The sequence below is a fragment of the Pollachius pollachius genome, assembly GCF_949987615.1.
Source record: "Pollachius pollachius genome assembly, chromosome: 7".
In the NCBI taxonomy this organism is placed as follows: domain Eukaryota; kingdom Metazoa; phylum Chordata; class Actinopteri; order Gadiformes; family Gadidae; genus Pollachius; species Pollachius pollachius.
In genome coordinates, this window is record NC_136940.1 from 13177467 (window position 1) to 13197851 (window position 20385).

At 44.3% G+C, this 20385-nt stretch overlaps 1 protein-coding gene across 1 annotated transcript in view; it reads left to right on the top strand.

Annotated features, from left to right (window-relative positions):
• ddah1 (dimethylarginine dimethylaminohydrolase 1) overlaps positions 1-20385 on the top strand; it is an 84457-nt gene that overhangs the window by 38652 nt on the left and 25420 nt on the right. The window contains exons 2-3 of the mRNA XM_079740000.1: positions 2164-2263; positions 16271-16344. Coding sequence (XP_079596126.1) covers positions 2164-2263; positions 16271-16344 — 174 coding nt within the window. The remainder of the gene's footprint in view (positions 1-2163; positions 2264-16270; positions 16345-20385) is intronic.

A 20385-nucleotide genomic window follows, 5' to 3' on the forward strand; every position in this document is an offset into this window, starting at 1 on the left:
ATCAATTATTTATTTTTGACTATTCAGAATGGAATTGGGAAGATCTAGAATTAAATTAATGATATCTTTAATGTGTGAAAAATTGTAGATATCTACAATTGAGATTTCCACTAGTGAGGATTGAACTGTTGATATCCAGAATAAATATTTTTACTGGTGAGAATTTAGTTGTAGATATCATTAATCAGAATTTCAACAAGTCAAAATTACATTATGGATAGGTCGTCTTGGAATTTTAACTAGTCAAAATGGATTTGTTTATCAATTACCGCTACTGATTAAATGTTAAAAGGACTTGTCATACCCTGCATGCCGCTGCCAAAGCACTCCGCTGCAGCAAGCCTCAATGACTTCCGCCCAGTTGCACTCACCCCCATCATCGTGAATTGTTTCGAGATGCTGGTCCTGACTCACCTTAAAAGCTGTTTACCTCCCACACTGGACCCCCTTCAATTAGCCCACTGCTAGAAGTACGGAGGATGCCATCTCCACAGTACTAAACTCCGCCCTCTCCCCCCTTGACAACTCCTATTGGTAGCTCCTATGTGAGAATGCTGTTCATTGACTTAAGTTCAGTAATCTCTGGGCGACAACACCTCCATCTGCAACTGGATTCTGGAGTTCCTTACTAATAGACCCCTCAGTTGTGTTGGATAACCACACCTCCTCAACCCTCTCCCTGAACACTGGCATTCTACAGGGCTGTGTGCTGAGCCCTCCCCTTTACTCCCTCTTTACCTACGACTGCACACCTGTACATGGTTCTAACACCATTGTTAAGTTTGCAGACAGCGAAAATTATGAGTCGGCCAAAAGGAGGAGGAGTACTAGCACCATGGTGCGTGACAACAACCTGGCTCTCAACACAAAGGAGATCAAAGAGCTCATTGTGGGCCACAGAAGGTTCAAAGGTGGCACACATACCCCCATCCGTATCAACGGGACAGAGGTTTCAAGTTTTAAACTGTCCACATTTCGGGGGACCACTCTTGGACCCTCAATCTAATAAACTAATAAACATTGCAGGCATCCCTCACTCCAGTTTACACTCTGTTCTTAGTATTTGTAAAGATAGGGAGAACAGACTGAAAAGTACATTAGCGAGTTATACAAACAATGTTTGACTTAGACACTAAATTAACCTTGACAAGGAACTACAAATTCCATTTACCTTACTAACTTGAACAGTTTTGTACTTTGGGTTTCAAGATAAGTTAAAATCGTTTTCTTTTGTCAAAAAATGTGCTCTTATTAGTTTACTACAGATAAAGTCCAAAGCAATAATTCAATAGTAATTTTAGTAATTTGTGGAAAGAAAAAATTGTACCTCACAACGTCTCCATGTTACCCTCAGTTTTCATGTCTGAGTATGTTTATATTTAAGCCTGTCATGTAATCATCTGAGTGGGCCTTCTGGTAGGTGCTCTCACGGCAGGCAGGTTAAGGTCATAGGGTTACAGGGCTCTGTGGAAACACTGATGGCCTCTGAACCCCATCACACAGGACAATAATGAATGCACTGGACCATTTATAAAAGGTTGGATCATGCCTTCCCTTCTTGTCCCGCCCCCTCTTCAACTAACTCTTAGCACATATACAACTGAAGACTCCGGCCTTAATTACATACTTTTTTAAGCGCCGCAGTTTGTGGTGGTCCTCTCCTTTTACTTCTCTGCAGCACCACAGCCTCATGAATATTTAACATACCCTCTTATATCGTGTCACCATGATCTCCACTTTGGGCAGAATTTGTTTCATCAAAGGCAACCTCAGAAATGTAGATCCCATCCACAGGGCCTCCCTGTTCACAAGTTCAGTTCCGATACTGTGACACTTCTACTTCCCTTTGAAGGGTATCAAGTGGCTAATATTGAATTATAATAACAAAATTATTTAGTTATTTTCTCTAAATTCTTAGTTATTTAAATTTTTACGTATTTTGGTATTCTTTTTTACTCTGTTTACTTGTTTACTTATAATGCTACTTTCCAGAGCTTTACAAGTCATACCAATCCTTTCTCACTCTTTTATGTCTTTGATGCCCTCTGGTGCACTATAGTTAATGTACTTATTGAGTTATTGAGAAGGATCTATTCATCTTTGATGCTAATAAATATTATATGTGGATTCAAGTATTTATGTGGTTGTGTGTATTTTTTCTAGACTGTGGCAATGAAATCTGCCCTCAAGGAGATGGATCTGAACATTGTGGAAATGACGGATGAGAATGCAACTCTGGATGGAGGCGACGTTCTTTTCACAGGTCCGCCCACACACACACACACACGCACATGCACACCCACGCACACACATGTACAAATACACAAACAATAACCTTTACACTAGTGGTTCTCAAACTTTTTATCGTCAGGCACCCCTTCAGCATATATATATATATATATATATATATATATATACAGTGGGGCAAAAAAGTATTTAGTCAGCCACCAATTGTGCAAGTTCTCCCACTTAAAAAGACGAGAGAGGCCTGTAATTTTCATCATAGGTAAACCTCAGCTATGAGAGACACAATGAAAAAATAAATCCAGAAAATCACATTGTCTGATTTTTTAAGAATTTATTTGCAAATTATGGTGGAAAATAAGTATTTGGTCACCTACAAATCAGCAAGATTTCTGGCTGTCACAGACCTGTAACTTCTTCTTCTTTAAGAGGCTGTTAACCTGTATTAATGGCACATGTTTGAACTCCTTATCAGTATAAAAGACACCTGTCCACAACCTCAAAAAGTCACACTCCAAACTCCACTATGGCCAAGACCAAAGAGCTGTCAAAGGACACCAGAAACACAATTGTAGACCTGCACCAGGCTGAGAAGTCTGAATCTGCAATAGGTAAGCAGCTTGGTGTGAAGAAATCAACTGTGGGAGCAATTATTAGGAAATGGAATACATACAAGACCACTGATAATCTCCCTCGATCTGGGGCTCCACACAAGATCTCATCCTGTGGGGTCAAAATGATCACAAGAACGGTGAACAAAAATCCCAGAACCACACGGGGGGACCTAGTGTGGTTAACCTTTGGTCCCAGCTCTCCAGAGAGCTGGGACCAAAGTAACAAAGGCTACCATCCAGGGTCCAAAACTAACTTTTTCACTTACCAGCCAGGCTGGCTGAAATTTTTTACCAGCCAGGCAGATATTTTACCAGCCAACCAAATAAAAATTGCTTTTAAGTGTTGTGAATTGCTATCAGTATTATTTAACATGTCATTTGGGTCTAATATGCGATTCTCAATCAATATTTTAATAGTATATGCACTAATACTAGTAGCAATGTATGTTAAAATATGAATCACTGTTTCTGATTTTAGCTCAACCAGACTGCAACAGCCCTATATAAACATGAATATCTGACCAGTGGTGGACAAAGTATTCAAAGACATGACTTAAGTGATAGTTCTTTTTTTTTAATTCATGTAAAAGTGGCTGCCGGGCAATACAGATAAATCAATTAAGAATAGTTTTGACCAAATACAGATATTTTGATAATATTGCAGGAATGACTGTCTGTGCTTTAACAAAATATTTACACAAATAACATACAAAAAGAATAATCAATAATGCAATTATGACTAAGTGGATAAAATGCAAATAACAAACAGCTAGGAAATCAGGAAGGAACACCTATGCTGTATCACCATATAAACATATACACAATCTAAAATGATATGTATACAGAGTATAATATTGTTATATTGTCCAGCTATATTGCATACATGACAACATGTATCACTGACTTCAGTCTTCATCGGACAGTCCAGTCAAAACACAGCCATCTTGGTCCTCCTGGTCCTCTGGAACATAATCTGGTCTTCTGGAACGGACAGTGTCACTGTGCCACAGCTGAATGGCAGTAGAGGGATCAAAATCATTGACATCTGGTGAGCAAAGCTGGATTGTCATGAGATCTGACAGTGATGAGGATGTGAGATTGGACCTCCAGTCAGTCTTGACCTATATTGAGGAAAAAAAGCATAACACATTGAGTCAGTGAAAATGTACCTTGTTGGCACACAAAGGAAAGTCAATCCTGTGTTACATCAAATGAAAATAAAAAACATCAGTAGATAATAGAAAATACTGCTTGATTGTTTATCTTGATTGAGATAAACATGTCACATGAATACTCTTCGACACACTCGAAGGAGGGATTTTGATTGAGTCTTTACCTGCTTCATTGTACTGAATCCCCGTTCGCAGTCAGCAGTGGAGGCAGGGACCGCTAGCACCAAATCAATCAAGTCAAGCACATCAGGACACTGTTCTCTGTCACGTTGGTTGACTTTTGACCAGGACGTCGTCTGCACCGTCTGTGTTTGTGCATAGATCCTGCTCTTCAATATAGTCCACTGATCTGGTATTTTCTCAACACAGACACCAGCGGAGGTCAGCACTGGTCCAAAATGTTGGCATAGAGCCTCAATCTCTCTATCCCCAAAATCTGGAAATGGCAGAATACATACAGTATAAGAGCCAGATTTGAAAATGGCATTCTACCTATTTTGAAACTGAAACTGCTCTGCTGTTTAAAATTCGGTATTTCGGTATTATTATTGGAACCTGTTCTGACACAAAGAACCAACCTGTTTCTACAGATTCTCTATCAGTCCAGTTCTTGAAACTCGCCAACATGGTTGCACGCAGGACTCCCTCACTAACATCCTGAAACCTGTCATTCAAGCTGTCCCTGAGTCTTGAGAGTAGAGTCTGCCCTGCGGTCTTGACTGCTCTGTCGTCATTCTTTCCCACACTTAACTTGACTCCTTCAAATGTCAGACCACTGGTGGCCTTCATCATTGGCCCTGCCCTTAAGTTGAAAATTATACACATAACACATTACTACAATATTTTTTCTTTTCTTATATCCTTTATCAATTAATTAATTGAATAGTTTATAGTTGCTCACTGCATATTAATGATCATTTAAATAATCACACTGACAAACCTGGTTTCATATTTATCCAGCACAGCCTGGGTGGCAAGCAGGGAGGCGTGTGCCTCTGCCAGGGTGATAGTAGGCTTCTGCAGAGTGGCAGAGAGGCTGCTGAGGTGGCTCAGCACATCAAAAAGGAACCCACAGAACTGTAACAGAGCACTCTCCTTTGCCAAACTGTGGAACTTCTTTGCTTTAGCTTGAGGCACACTACGGACCCCCTGTGCGTCAGGGGATTGAATCTGGAATATACACAGACACAAAAAAAAGACAATGAAGCTGCTGTACTTTATATTACATATTACATTAAGTGTTTGTGTAGGCCAACTATTAATTAATGTGTCAATAACCTGTTCAAGATGCAGCACAATGGCTGGGTATCCCCTCAGGTAGTGGTCCAGCGCTTGAAGAAGGTGGCCCACCCAACGAGTTCCGCCGATTCTTGTTGGCATGAGGGGCTTTGCTTTGAGAGTCGCGTAGCTCTTGATTAGATTAGCCATGTTTAGGGGACTTTTGTGGTAGAAAGAGTACAGTCCACCCAGTAGTTCATCCATTCTGCGGAACATGGCAGATTCCTTGATGGCATCAGAGAAGGAGAGCTCCAGACGGTGAGCCATGCAATGAACACCAATAACGTAAGTCTTGTCCCCTTTCAGTCTGGTCACAACCCCACTCTTCCCCCCTGACATGACAGCAGCCCCATCTGTGACACAGGCTACAAGTTTCCCCTCCCACCCTTTACAAGCTGCATCCATTTGATCTTTGATGGCTTGAGTAATGTTAGCAGAATCAGCTTTCTCCACAGCTTCAATGCCAATAAATTTCACATTCACATTCCCCTTTGTACAAAAACGTACATAGACTAACTCCTCCTCCTTCACGGCAGTATCTGTGGATCCATCTGATAAAATAGAGCAGAATTTGGTCTCCTCCAACTCCTCTCTGAGTTTGATTTGTTCCGCCTTTGCTATATATTTTGTGAATAACCTACACTCCACTTCATTTCTGTAGGTTTTCCCAACCTTCAGGCCTTTTTTCTCATCCAAGCTGTAAAGAAGGAAAGAGAAAAACATATTCAATTGCTATGAAATAATAAATGAAATTACATATAATAGTGCATCATACTTCATTCATGCTTATGCTGTGAAATATTAACATTCCCAAATCAATAAATTGCTGGAGGCAACAGCCAATAGTAACATTAGGCCACACACTTTACTTTTGATATAAATATCAACAACCATCATGTTCTATCTTGACCACGTTTGTTACATAGTGTGTGTGTGTGTGTGTGTGTGTGTGTGTGTGTGTGTGTGTGTGTGTGTGTGTGTGTGTGTGTGTGTGTGTGTCAGAGAGTGGCGCTTATTTAGCTTAGTTATTGATTAAGCTGTAAGCCGTTACATGTAGTTAACATATAATATAATATTTGGTGGGTAACAAAAACACAAAACATTAACACGAGGTTAGATCAACTTACTTGCACATCCATTTAAAATCTGAAAACGGCCGAGCATTCTTGGCAATCGCATGGGAGGTGCGGAACAGTATTGCCATCTTCTCCTTAGTTGCCTCCGGTAATTTAACCAGAGAGATAACACAGGGTGCCTGTTGAAGAGGCTCTGACACTTTTTCCTCAGCAATCAGGCAGTCTTTGTGGGACTGAGAATTTTCGTGGAATACGATTGTTTCTAGCTTCATGGTGGTGCAGCCAACCACAAACGCATTTCCCCTCCGCTTTCCCTTTGCGTGAGCACTGCAGACATGACAAAACATTTTTTTTTTCTTGGGCTGAATGCACTAGCCATGGCCTTGCGACCCGCCATCTCTCGAGGAAATGCCGGCTAACGTTAGCAGGTTTAGGCGGCTGAGACTGAGCGGGAACGGGAGCAGGAACAACAGCAGCGGCAGCATTATCCTCCGTCTCTTGGTCGTGGCCGCGGGTCTTCGGAGTGTCTGCCTCGGAATCGGCATGCTCTTTTACTTTTCTTTTTGCTTTTTTTGCGGGAGACTCCACTATATCCGGCCAGCATCTCCACATCCTTGCTTTCTTCTTCGTCTTCTTCTACTACTGAAATGCGTACGACCGTAATGACGGCGCGACGCACTTACGTGACCAAGATCGTCTCTGCCGATAACTCGAGAAGCATCTCGCTGCGGCCTGCGGGAAGGCGGGGCGTGCCCACATCACGGGCGAGTGCATTCTGGGATTGCGTCAAACAAACAAAACTGAGGACTTGAGCCAGCGAAGGAGAGATTTATGGCTGGCTAGAATTAATAGGCGAGACTTCAGCCGACTACTCATAGCGAGGTCTGTTCCCAACATTTCTCCACAGGTAACGAGAGAGTTACCTGTGGTAGTAGTTAGAGTTAGATCGGGAGCGTAAACTATGTTCCCCGGTCGCGTTTTTTCGTAGGTGGAATCCGGAAAAAGTTCCGCCTCAAGCGCTAGGATTGGACAGACAGCCTGTCAGGCAAACTCACACGCTGACTCCTAACCCTAACCATAACCATAACCGTAACCCTCACCCTAACCATAACCCTCATCCTAACCCTAACCATAACCGTAACCCTAATATTCATTCTTCCGGATTCCACCTACGAAAAACACCGGTCACATACAAAGCGGGGAACATAGGGATGACCCCGTTAGATCGGTCTAGCACACAGTCTATACATTATTTTATCACAGGGAGTAAGTTGTAACGTTACGATGGATGGTTTCCATTTGATAACGAGCGAACGAAGCCATAATATTGATAACTCAGAACGACAACTCACTTCACTCAGTTCAGACAACTATACGCTCAATATACAACAGTTAGGAACCAATCAGATTGCTTGATTTATGCCACCCGTTTTATATATATATATATATATATATATATATATATTTACGTAATTTACCATTAAAATATTATTAATATATTCGGGCGCAAACAATCCCAGAATGCACTCGCCCGTGATGTGGGCGGGGCGTGATGTCACGCCCCGCCTTCCCGCAGGCCGCAGCGAGACGTACTTGGAGAACTCTGCTGGAAAGACACGTTACTCTGTCAGGAAACTAGCAGTTCTACTGGGCGCGCCAAACAACACCAATGGGTACGCTGAATGGTGGCATCACGCGCTTACGTGCCAAAAGATCATCTCTGCTGAAAAGACACATTACTCTGTCAGGAAACTAGCAGATACCAGCGTCGTTCTCCTCCAGTAACGAAAAATTAAATTTTCGCCGGTAAAAAAAATAATAACTCGCCAGAGTGGCGAGTGGTCTTAAAAATTTACCAGCCAGAGACAAAATCTACTCGTAATTGGCGAGTGGCGAGTGTTAGTTTTGGACCCTGCTACCATCACTAACACACTACGCCGCCAGGGACTCAAATCCTGCAGTGCCAGACGTATCCCCCTGCTAAAGCCAGTGCATGTCCGGGCCCGTTTGAAGTTTGCTAGAGAGCATTTGGATGATCCAAACAGGATTGGGAGAATGTCATATGGTCAGATAAAACCAAAATATAACTTTTTGGTAAAAACTCAACTCGTCGTGTTTGGAGGAGAAAGAATGCTGAGTTGCATCCAAAGAACACCATACCTACAGTGAAGCATGGGGGTGGAAACATCATGCTTTGGGGCTGTTTTTCTGCCAAGGGACCAGGACGTCTGATCCGTGTGACGGAAAGAATGAATGAGGCCATGTATCGTGAGATTTTGAGTGAAAACCTCCTTCCATCAGCAAGGGCACTGAAGATGAAACATGGCTGGGTCTTTCAGCATGACAATGACACCAAACACACCGCCCAGGCAACGAAGGAGTGGCTTCGTAAGAAGCATTTCAAGGTCCTGGAGTGGCCTAGCCAGTCTCCAGATCTTAACCCCATATAAATCTTTGGAGGGAGTTGAAAGTCTGTGTTGCCCAGCGAAGGCCCAAAAACATCACTGCTCTAGAGGAGATCGGCATGGAGGAATGGGCCAAAATACCAGCAGCAGTGTGTGAAAACCTTGTAAAGACTTACAGAAAACGTTTGACCTCTGTCATTGCCAACAAAGGGCATGTAGCAAAGTATTGAGATGACCTTTTGTTATTGACCAAATACTTATTTTCCACCATAATTTGCAAATAAATTCTTTAAAAATCAGACAATGTGATTTTCTAGATTTTTTTTTTCATTTTGTCTCTCATAGCTGAGGTATACCTATGATGAAAATTACAGGCCTCTCTCATCTTTTTAAGTGGGAGAACTTGCACAATTGGTGGCTGACTGTAACGGTGCGGCGGCCCGTTACTGCAGGCAATGGATAAAAACAGGACTGACACCGGGATTTACAAGTACCCTTTTATTTAACACACACAGAACATTCAAACACATTCATGACGCCACCTGCAACACACAAAAAACATACGTTATGAGGAAGCCGGTCAGGGGACACGGTACAAACAAGGACAACGTAAAAACACTCACGTTACAGTTGCACTGGCTTCCGGGTGCCGGGGGCTGCGGGAGGACCCGACGTGAAGTCCGGAAGAACATTTGTGCGGTGTGGGGGTGACGTCAGACGGGCGAGACCAAGTGTGTGAGAGGAGAGGGGTGTGTTGGGGTACTTGGGGAATATTTAAGGTGTCAGGGAAGTAGAGGGTAAGGATGGGTTTTAGACTAATAGGTCTGGAGTAAGGTGGGTAACTAGGGATGGGGATAGGTAAATCGGAAATGTGTAGGGGAGGGTTAATTGAATTAAGAGGGGTATGGGTCAGGCCAGGTAGGATATATTCAGGTCCAAATCATGTAGGTGGGGCAGAAGGGTCTGAGGTGAGCGGGTGACACGGGTAATACCTGGCTCTTAGATCAGCCAAGGGCTGTATTAGTGCCGAGGGGAGGACTGTTGTTTTTTCGATTATTGAAAGTTATGTGGAATTATTGATTGTTTTTTTTTTTGGTGTTTATTCATTATTCATTTTTTTTGCCTCCTGATGGACATTTTTGTACCGGAATAAATTCAGGTCAACGGCCTTACTAACATCGTTCATACTGCCTCCAATCCTTCCACCGCCGCAAGGCTCATCCTGGTAACACTGACTAAATACTTTTTTGCCCCACTGTATATATATATATATATATATATATATATTATTATTATTATTATTATTATTATTATTATTATTATTATTTGGACCAAACCCCGATCCAAATAAAAACCATTATATTGCATACAATTTAATTGATAATGGATGAAATAATGGATATGAGAGATAATCATATTTTCAGCTTTTCTTGAATGTTTGGCCTTACATTACGGCACCTTATCTTGCTATCTCTCCCCCTAATTAACTATTGAGATATACCTTCTGAAATCTGATGCTATCTTCTGGCCAGCCCTCTTCTCATGGCTGGAAGAATTCTACATTTATGGGTCACAGACTTGCATTCATTCTTTATGGTTATTGTATCGCTTAATAGTGCATAAAATTCATCCACAAAGCAATTTCTACCCTTAATTGATCCTATGATGTAGTGAAATCAGCAGGAACCTCTCTCTCTCATCCTGGTACTACTCAAACTCATCAGATGTTGACACTGTTGAGTTCTAGTTTGGTGAGGCAGAAAACTGGCACTTCTTCTTTGATTTGCTGTGGATTCTGTTAGTTCTGTGCAGTGAGCTCAAATTGTTAGTTGTGATCTTCAACACTGAACAGGCCAATAGGACAACGTCAAAGCAGCCATACACCTTTTTATGACTTAAAGACTTTAAGAAGGCTGTTGGATTTATCTGCTGCTGGTGAGTATAGAAATGTAGAACTCTTTTGCTTAACATTTGGTTGGTTTTGCGAATCCTAACTGTGTTATTAGTGTTACATTGTGTACCTCAAGGCTAGTCATTGGTTGCTTCAGCTGTAGCATCAGGACCCTCCAAACGAAGACCCGGGAAAACAAAGACTAAGGAAGTCTCTCTGCGGGAGTCCCTTGAGGAAGACCAAGGAAGACCAGAAACTACTTCCCCTGCCACCCATCGTAGCTATATGCCGTACCTCGATCATCATAAGGGTATCCCCCCTGAATAGACGTCACCCTAGGGTGGTGCTGCTCAGCGCAGCAACCCTTCCAATCTGTGCTTCCATACACTGACCTCAAAATGATGGGAGGACTCTGGAACTGCCAATCGGCGGTCAAGAAGGCAGAATCCATCACTCATGACTCTACCCTTCCTAGCCTTTACAGAGACTTGGATCACTCCAGAGAACTCTGCCACTCCAGCTGTCCTATCTACCGCATACTCGTTCTCACACAACGCTAGACCATCGGAGCAAGGGGGAGGGACTGGACTCTTCATTTCGCCAAAGTGGTCCTACCAGTTCCTTCCACTGGAACACATACGATGAACATGGATGTCCTTCTCAGCTGCCCTCCAGAAAATGGTACACCACTCCTGGTTGTCCTGGGCGACTTCAACATCCTGCCAAAGAAGTTGCACTCACCTGAAGTAACCTACTTTTTCGCCACCTTTGACTTAACACTCACCCCTTCTCCTCCCAAACACAGGGCTGGGAAACAACTTGACCTGATATTCACGAGGTCTTGCGGTACCTTGGCTCTCTCCGTTACCCCACTCCCTGTGTCTGACCACCAATTTGTTGTTTTTTCTCTCCCCAAGAAATCCTCGCCCTCCCTCCTCTCTACTACTCACATTGTAACTACCTGCCGTTACCTGAAATCTCTCTTTCCTTCCTGTCTTCACTACAATCTCTCAAACGATTATCTCAACTGTCCACAGAGGAAGCCTCTGACACAATGCTATCCTCCTTCCCTCTCCTCCTCCTTGACTCCCTCTGTCCCTTCCAGTCCAGACCAGTGCGATCCTCGCCCCTCCCTCCTTGGCTGTTGAATCTTTGTGGGCTTATAGAGCACAGTTGCGGGCAGCTGAGAGGAAATGGAAGAGATCAGACTGTCCTAATGATCTATCTCAGTACCTTCACCTCCTCTCAGACTTCACCTCCACTGTATCAACAGCCATCTGCCTTCTACCAGACCATAATCAACTCCTCCGCCTCCAACCCCAGGAAACTGTTTTCTATGTTCTCTTCCCTCCTCAACCCTTACCCCCTCCCCTTTCTTTCTCCCTTACTGCTGATGACTTTGATACCTACTTTACCAAGAAGGGGAAGGACATCAGGTCCTCTTTTACCCCTGCCACAATCCTCCCCATCCCCACCTCTGTTTTGACCCACTTTATCCCTCTCTTCTCCGAAGATGTCCACAGAATGTTACGTCTAAGCACGCCACCAACTGCCCCCTTGACCCGATCCCCTCCTCACTCCTCCAACCCGTCTTGAGCAACATCCTGACATTTCCCACCTCCCTAATGAACTCCTCCCTCACTTCATGTTCCAGCGTCCTTCAAGACTGCCAGAATAAAGCCGCTTCTCAAGAAACCGACCCTTGACACCAACGATATCCAGAACTACAGACCGATATGAAATGTGCCATCTCAAAGCAACTGTCCTATCTCTCACACAATAATCTGCTTGACCCTCATCAGTCAGGCCGCACACTCCACTTAGAAAGCTCTCCTCCTGGTGACTGAGTTGCTGCGGGCTGAGCCTTGTCTCTCTCATTGGTTCTCATTCTCCTCGACCTGTCCGTGGTGTTTGACACTGTGAACCGCCAGATCCTCCTCGCTACTCTCGCCGAACTCGGCATAGCTGACTCTGCGCTATCCTGGTTCACATCCTACCTGACGAATCGCACTTATCAGGTCACATGGAATGGCTCCTTGTCCAAACCCTGCACTCTTGACACTGGTGTCCCCCAAGGCTCTGTACTGGGACCACTTCTGTTCTCCCTATATACCAGATCATTGGGCTCTGTAATCACATCACACGTTTTTTCCTATCACTGCTACGCTGACGACACTCAGCTGTTCCTCTCGTTCCCCCCCCCTGCTCTGACAACACCCATTATTGCCAAACGCATCTGCCAAACCCACAGCATATCTGGCAGACGTCAGCACTTTGACGACTACCCATCACCTGAAGCTTAACCTCAACAAGACTGAAGCACCTCAGCTCCTGGTCCAAACGCTCGGCACAACAAACCGGCACAGACCCACAGGAGAATACCACCGGACAGCAGTACCAGACTGCCAACAACTAGCCAGTGCTCTCACCAAGCCCTTCGACCTGGGAAAAATTCGAAACTGCAATGAGCATGCTGAAAACTGGGAAAGCAGCAGGAATCGATGATGTACTGGTTGAAATGATACAGCACCTGGGACCTTAAGCGAAGGCCTGGCTGCTAGAAATGCTGAACTCATGCATGGCACAGAAAACCATCCCACCTGTATGGAGAAAGGCCAAGACTGTCGCAATTCCTAAACCTGAAAAGGACCCATCATCCCCAAAGAGCTACAGACCCATTTCCCTCCTCTGCATCACCTACAAGCTCTACGAGAGGCTATAACTCCAACGCCTAATGCCACTTATAGACACCAAGCTTACTCGAGATCAAGCTGGCTTCCGCCCTGGCCGCTCCTGTGCTGGGCAGCTATTGAACCTCAATCAACACATTGAGGACGGTTTTGAGTGCAAACTCATCACTGGAGCAGCTTTCTTAGACCTGGACAGTGCCTACGACACTTTCCAGCACCGCACCATGATCAGGAAACATTTTGATATGACTGGTGACCTCGACCTGTGCCAAGTCATCAAAAGCCTCCTCAACAACAGGTGCTTCTTCGTTCAACTAAATGATAAGAAGAGCAAATGGAAAGCCCAAAAGAACGGCCTACCAAAAGGTGTATTGGCCCCCCTCCTCTTCAACATCTACACCAACGACCAACCACTCCCTCCACAATGCTGCCGCTTCATCTATGCTGAAGACCTCTGCATCACCACCAAACAGGAGAACTTCCAAAAGATCAAGCATGTCCTGGTAAGCACCCTCCAAGAGATGACAACCTACTGCAATAACAACCACCTGAAACCCAACCCATCAAAAACCCAACTATGCAGCTTCCATCCTAAAAATCGAGATGCAGGTAAAGAACTGAGCATCTCATGGGATGGCCACAAACTCTCAAACCTCTACCACCCTGTGTATCTCAGTCACACTCAACAGGACACTCTCTTTCAAAACCCACCTCCAGAACACCAAAGCCAAGGTCAACACCCGCAACAACATCCTGCGCAAACTGGTAAACTCAAGGTGGGGCGCTGATCTGTCAACTATCCGTGCAACTGCCCTAGCCTTGTGCTTATCCACAGCCGAATACGCGTGCTCAAGCTGAAGCCGCACTCATTGCACCTACCTGATTGACAAAGCCCTAAATGACACCTGCCGCATTATCACAGGATGCATATAGACAACGCCCGTTCCACTACGCCCTCGCTGGCATTGCCCCCCCCCCACATCAGACGATCCATCGTCACCCAAGACGAGCGGAGAGCACAGGAGACCGATACCAGGCACCCCCTGCACGGACACACAGCACCTCCACCCAAACTGAAATCCAGAGCCAGCTTCCTGCATACAGTCCCACCTCTCCAGACAACCAAAAAAACAGCAAGGACCAACATCTGGAAAGATGAATTGAACCAGCTCTACGTACGAGCCCATGACTGGATGGAGAGAGGAATCACCCCTACTGAATGCCTCGCCAGCGGGCACAACCTCCCATGGCTAACCTGGAAGACTCTCAACAGACTACGAGTGGAGCAGGGGAGGTGGAAATCACTTATGAAAGTATTATCCTTCTAGACGTTGACCTTCTAAGCTGAAATAGATTTCACATTGCAGGGTTAAAAAAAATTCCCACCATACTGGCTTGTTTTTTTAAAAAAAGCTCTGTAGCTGCATCAGGAGGACCTCATCTCTGAGTTGAGTGCAACCCTAACTGCTTTGCAAGGTATTCAGGACATTCTCTAACCAGCCACCATGCTGAGCCCCGGACACAAATTGGCACAAAGTGTGATTCTAGGCTAGGCTCTTTCCCATGGGATTGTCGTGTTCTTGAAGAAAGTCGTTCAATCCGCGTCACTTTTAACTCACTTTATTTGTTAAAGTATTTTGGTATGGTAACTATGAAGCAAAAGGAGGGAATTGTATTAAACACGCGTGGAGAGAAATCCACGCTTATATGTTGGTCCTGCTCCCCTTGTGGCTATGTATAGTAATGCAGCTTGTGTGTTCGATCCTGCTTCCTTGTGGCTATGTGGGGGCAGCTTATGTGCTTAAAATACGTTAACAAATATGACTATTTTAATTAAATCTCCTTCAGAGTTCTCCGCGACCGTTTAACTACGTCTGTTATGCTTTTGTTATCCCAGGGCCGGGACTGCGGAGCGCTGCGACCAGACGGTGGCCCAAACAACTCTTACACCTAATTATTCCTATACCTAATCCTATGCAGATTCAGTCTTTACAACAATAGGTTCTGCTTACCTGATGTGTGTGGCCTGTGAAGAGTTGAGCGTCGCGGTGGACACGCGTCTCCGAGCCTCGGGCCTCGGCCTTTCTCAGAAACACGTACGGGCTCACCAAATTGCCATGTTCTTGAAGAAAGTAGTTCAATCCGGGTCGCTTTTAACTCACTTTATTTGTTAAAGTATTTCGGTATGGTAACTATGAAGCAAAAGGAGGGAATTGTATTTAACATGCGTGGAGAGAAATACCGCAGCGCTATCTTCCAGCCCCAGGGGGCTACCCCCGGGGCTCTCAACGGGGCTGCCATATGTCTCTGACCTCATCTGACTCCCGCTCCCCGTTTGTATCAAGTAGGCGTGGCCTATGTGACGTATTGGCTCCGGCTTCCTCACCTGTCTAAAGGTGTTCCCATCTGTGGCTGGAGTAGTTATTGCAGTTTATATGTTGGTTCTGCTCCCTTTGTGGCTATGTGGAGGTAATGCAGCTTGTGTGCTCGATCCTGCTTCCTTGTGGCTATGTGGAGGTAATGCAGCTTGTGTGTTTGATCCTGCTTCGTTGTGGCTATGTGGAGGTAATGCAGCTTGTGTGTTCGATCCTGGTTCCTTGTGGCTATGTGGGGGCAGCTTATGTGCTTAAAATACGTAACAGGATCTATAACTGTTTAGAGGCAAAGATGGAATTCCATTTCACAGAACATAACACATAGTGTAGTCATCTTAATGTGTGATCTTATATTATCTTAAATTGCAGTGCATATCTGGATGACTAACTTGTAATGGAATAGCAATAGATATCTATAGTAGAAAGCAGATGGTGAGTCAGCACATATGTAAAAGTTTCTATGTTCATGTCATCTTGGGAGGACAATGCAGTGTATTTATCAAAGGGATTTGGCTCTCCCCCCAGGTCGGGAGTTCTTCGTGGGTTTATCCAAAAGGACCAATCAGAAAGGAGCAGATATTCTGGCAGATGCCTTCAAGGTGAGTGGGAGCAGTGGGGGCTGATTGAGCAGAAAAGGCCAATGTTTTGTATGTTGCTCATCATATAGAAATCAAATCTGAACATTGATCAGTCCTGTGAAACTGTGAAGTGTAAGTAATACATTTGATACAAAGGGAATTCATACCTATATTAAATGTATGGCCTTGATTACATAAGGGCATATGGATCTCTATTCCAATCACAAATTGAAAATGCTTGTGAGGCTGAAAAAGGTAGACCACTTCGCGATTCAAACAGGCTCATAAAAAACTAACAACTGTAGTGTAGAATAAGAATAACCTTTATTGTCATTGCACAAGACAACAAAATTTTGTTGAAGCAGTCCTCCAGTTGCAGTTATATAAATATCAACAATATCAACAATAACGGCTATATATATATATATATATATATATATAAATAAAATGTTTTCAAAAGTCCAAGTCCTTAAGTGTCGATAGTGCAATAGTGTAATCATGTGTGTATGAGATGGGGAGTATGAGTGTGGCAGTAGAGTTCAGTAGTGTCACAGCTCTATGGTAGAAGCTGTTTTGCAGTCTTGTTGTGCGGGCGCTCAGTGTCCTGTAACGTCTTCCTGAGGGCAGGAGGGGGAAGAGGCAGTGTCTAGGGTTTGTGCTGTCTCTAATGATGCCCTTGACCCTCCGAGTACAGGAGGTCTGGTAGATTGGTGCGGGTGATCCTCTCAGCAGTCTTAATGATGTGCTGGAGAGCTTTCCTGTTGTCTGCGGTGCAGCCAGAGTACCATACGGTGATGCAGTATGTGAGAACTGACTCGATGGCTGACCTGTAGAACTCACCAGCAGCATTTGTGGGAGATGTGCCCTCTTCAAGCACCTCAGGAAGTGAAGCCTTTGAAGTCCTTTCTTGGCCGTCGCAGTGATGTAGACGGTCCAAGTCAGGTCGTGGCTGATGTTGACCCTGAGGTACCTGATGTTTTGCACAACCTCCACTGTCTCGCCGTCGATGGTGATGGGGTGATGGACGAAGGGCTTTGTCTTTCTCCTGAAGTCCAGGATCATCTCCTTTGTTTTTGCCGTGTTGAGGATCAGGTTGTTCTCTTGGCTATACTATGCGTATTAGATTAGATTATTAGATTAGATACAACTTCATTGTCACTGGCAGAATACAGATACAGAACCAATGAAATGCAGTTGACGTCTAACCAGAAGTGCAAAAGGAGCATTTAAATACCAAGTGCTATTTGAGTACAGTGTAAGGTTATAAATACAGGTTTGTCAGAAGTATAGGGGGATTATGTACAGAGAGTATCAATAGACATTTATATATAAATACTATAGATATCAGTGGAGGATTCTCCATTGAGGAGAGGGAGGAAGATCCTCCTTAACATTGTTGAGAATAAAAAATGTAGATTGCCCAGACTACTGTAATGAATTAATGCCCTTAAATATGACTACTTCAATGCCTTTGAACATATGATGTTCGTTTCCCTGGGTAAAGGGACATTAGCACCCCCTATCGCCTATTGACAATTACTTCAGGGAGGAAGGTTCTCCCTCAGCCCCCGTTGACTCCAATTCATTTCCCCGAAAGTACTGGCGGCCGGAGGAAAGTCCTCCTCTGAGTGGGTGTGACCTTAAGGCGTCTGATTCGCGCAAAAATCTAGTCGCCCTGCGCTATGAACCAATAAGCAGGATCCCTGGCTGGGGAGCAGTGTTGCCAGATTGGACAGATTTCCAACCCAATTGGGCTACTTTTAACAACGTTAGGCTGGGAAGATTATCATTGGGCGGGAAATCTGGCCAATCTGGCAGCCCTCTGCCTGCATTGCCGCTCAGTCTAAGAGACGCAAAGCAGGTGAAATCATCTGAAGGAATACGAGATTCTAACATTTGCGAACTAAGTGTACAATGGAAACATTGGAAACAGACGACATTGTTTGTGTTTAATTAAACAAAGCATTCCATTCATTGAGTTACAGTGCTAAGTTAGCGACCAAAGAAAAATGTAGACCACTTCGCAAAATTGAGATCACCAGAAGTAATGGCAACGTCAGTGTTGTGGTTGCTATATGGTTTGCTAGGTACTTGCATGGCTTAGTGGTAGCATTACTAGCAATCGACTGTATTGCTGGCCCTGTTTGCTAATGAATAATGGCAAATCTCCAACGTGGGCTGTTCATGGTTTCACTGATGTGAAAAACCTTGATAGGGCAACCAAACGCCACGAGTGTCAAGTTCATGTTGGTGCTGCTATGCGACTTTCCTTGCTAGACACCATGCCTATAGATCAGGTTGTTTGAAATAATGTTCTCGTTCTTTTACTAGTTTGTTACTCTGACCATTCTGTTAGATATTGTGGAAAGGGTGTGGAAAGGGTGAATGATTCAGAGCATGATGCATTTTAAATGGCATCACTTTTGGTCTGAGTCTTTTCTTAAAACAATTGTAATGAATTGTAATTGTACTGAAAATAAACATAGCTAAATTACAACCAACAACTTCAGTCATTGAGGGCAAAAATAGGCCCAGATTTTTTATTTACTTTTACAAATCAAGAGTAGGCCTGATTTGACAAATGGGCTTTTCATCCTTTCCTTCTGCCCTTGTAGTTAATTTCAAAGACATGCTGCCCACCAGCTTTCAAATTACAGTGATGCCACTGGTGGCTTTGTATCAATTTTATTCACATAACTATCCCTCCCTATTATTTTGTAGTTCACCAAAACACCCTGAAACAACTTGAGTCATACATTCTTATGCCACCATACAGCAACAGTGCAAGCAGGCCAATGGCAATCAAGCGCTCAGTCCTTCCTCCCTCACTTTAAAAACCACCAACCTCCACTGATAGATATATATACACGTAGTATATCTATGTATATTGTAGTAGTGCAAGGGTAATTGGTGAAACAGTGCGGTAATTAATGTAAACAGTTATATAGCACAAAGCAGTAAATGTAAACAGGTTGAACATTGCATAAAGTGAGATGCAACAGGTAAGCAGGTAACCATTTAAAAGTCCAGTGCTAGATGGGGGCTGGGGGTTTGTTCAACAGTGATACAGCCTCTGGAAAGAAGCTATACTTGTGCCTGCTGGTGCGGGAGCGCAGGCTCCTGTATCGCTTGCAAGATGGGAGAAGGGTGAAAAGTCCATGGTTTGGGTGGGTGTCTTCCTTGACAATGGATTTTTCTTTGTTTAAGCAGCAGTCATGGTATGTGTTTTGGATGGGGGGGAGTGAACAGCCAATAGTCCTCTGGGCAGAGTTGACTACTCTTTGTAGTGCCTTGCGGTCGGCAGTGTTGCAGTTGCCGTACCATACAGAGATGCAGTTTGTAAGTATACTCTCAGTGGTACAGCGGTAGAAGTCTGATAGAATCCTAGGACAAAGCTTTGCTTTCTTAAGGGTCCGTAGGAAGTGAAGGTGCTGATGCGCCTTCTTCACCAGACTGGAGGAGTTGAGGGACCAAGAAAGATTTTCTGTGAGGTGGACCCCAAGGAACTTGAAGCTAGACACACACCTCAGCGCCGCTGATATGGAGGGGGGGGGGGGGGGGGGGTGTGCCCTGCCCCCGGTTCTCCTGAAGTCCACAATGATCTCCTTGGTCTTCTTGGTGTTGAGTTCCAGGTTATTGTTTTTACACCACGTAGTTAGATGTTAAACCTCATCCCTATATGCTGTTTCATCCTCATCTCTGAACAGGCACACCACTCTGAAGATAGAGCGTCCTTCTAGTTCCACCACGCTTGTTGGGATGTCGTTGTTATGCAACGTTCCAGTGAAAATCATGACGTTACAATCCATAAGGTTTTTATGTGTGAGGGTCCATATTTGAGTTCGTCCACCATGTTGAACGAAGAATGCACGTTGGCAAGGAAGATGCTAGGCAGCGCAGTTCAGTACAGGTTTAGCCTTAGCTTCGCACGCACTCCACCTCGCTTACCCCGTCTCTACCTGAGGTCGCGTCTCCGTCTACGAGTTTTTCCGGTCGGTAAGAATCTGGTTGCGGTGATCTGATCAGCTCCGCAGGGAGCTGATAGAAGTTGAACGGGCAATC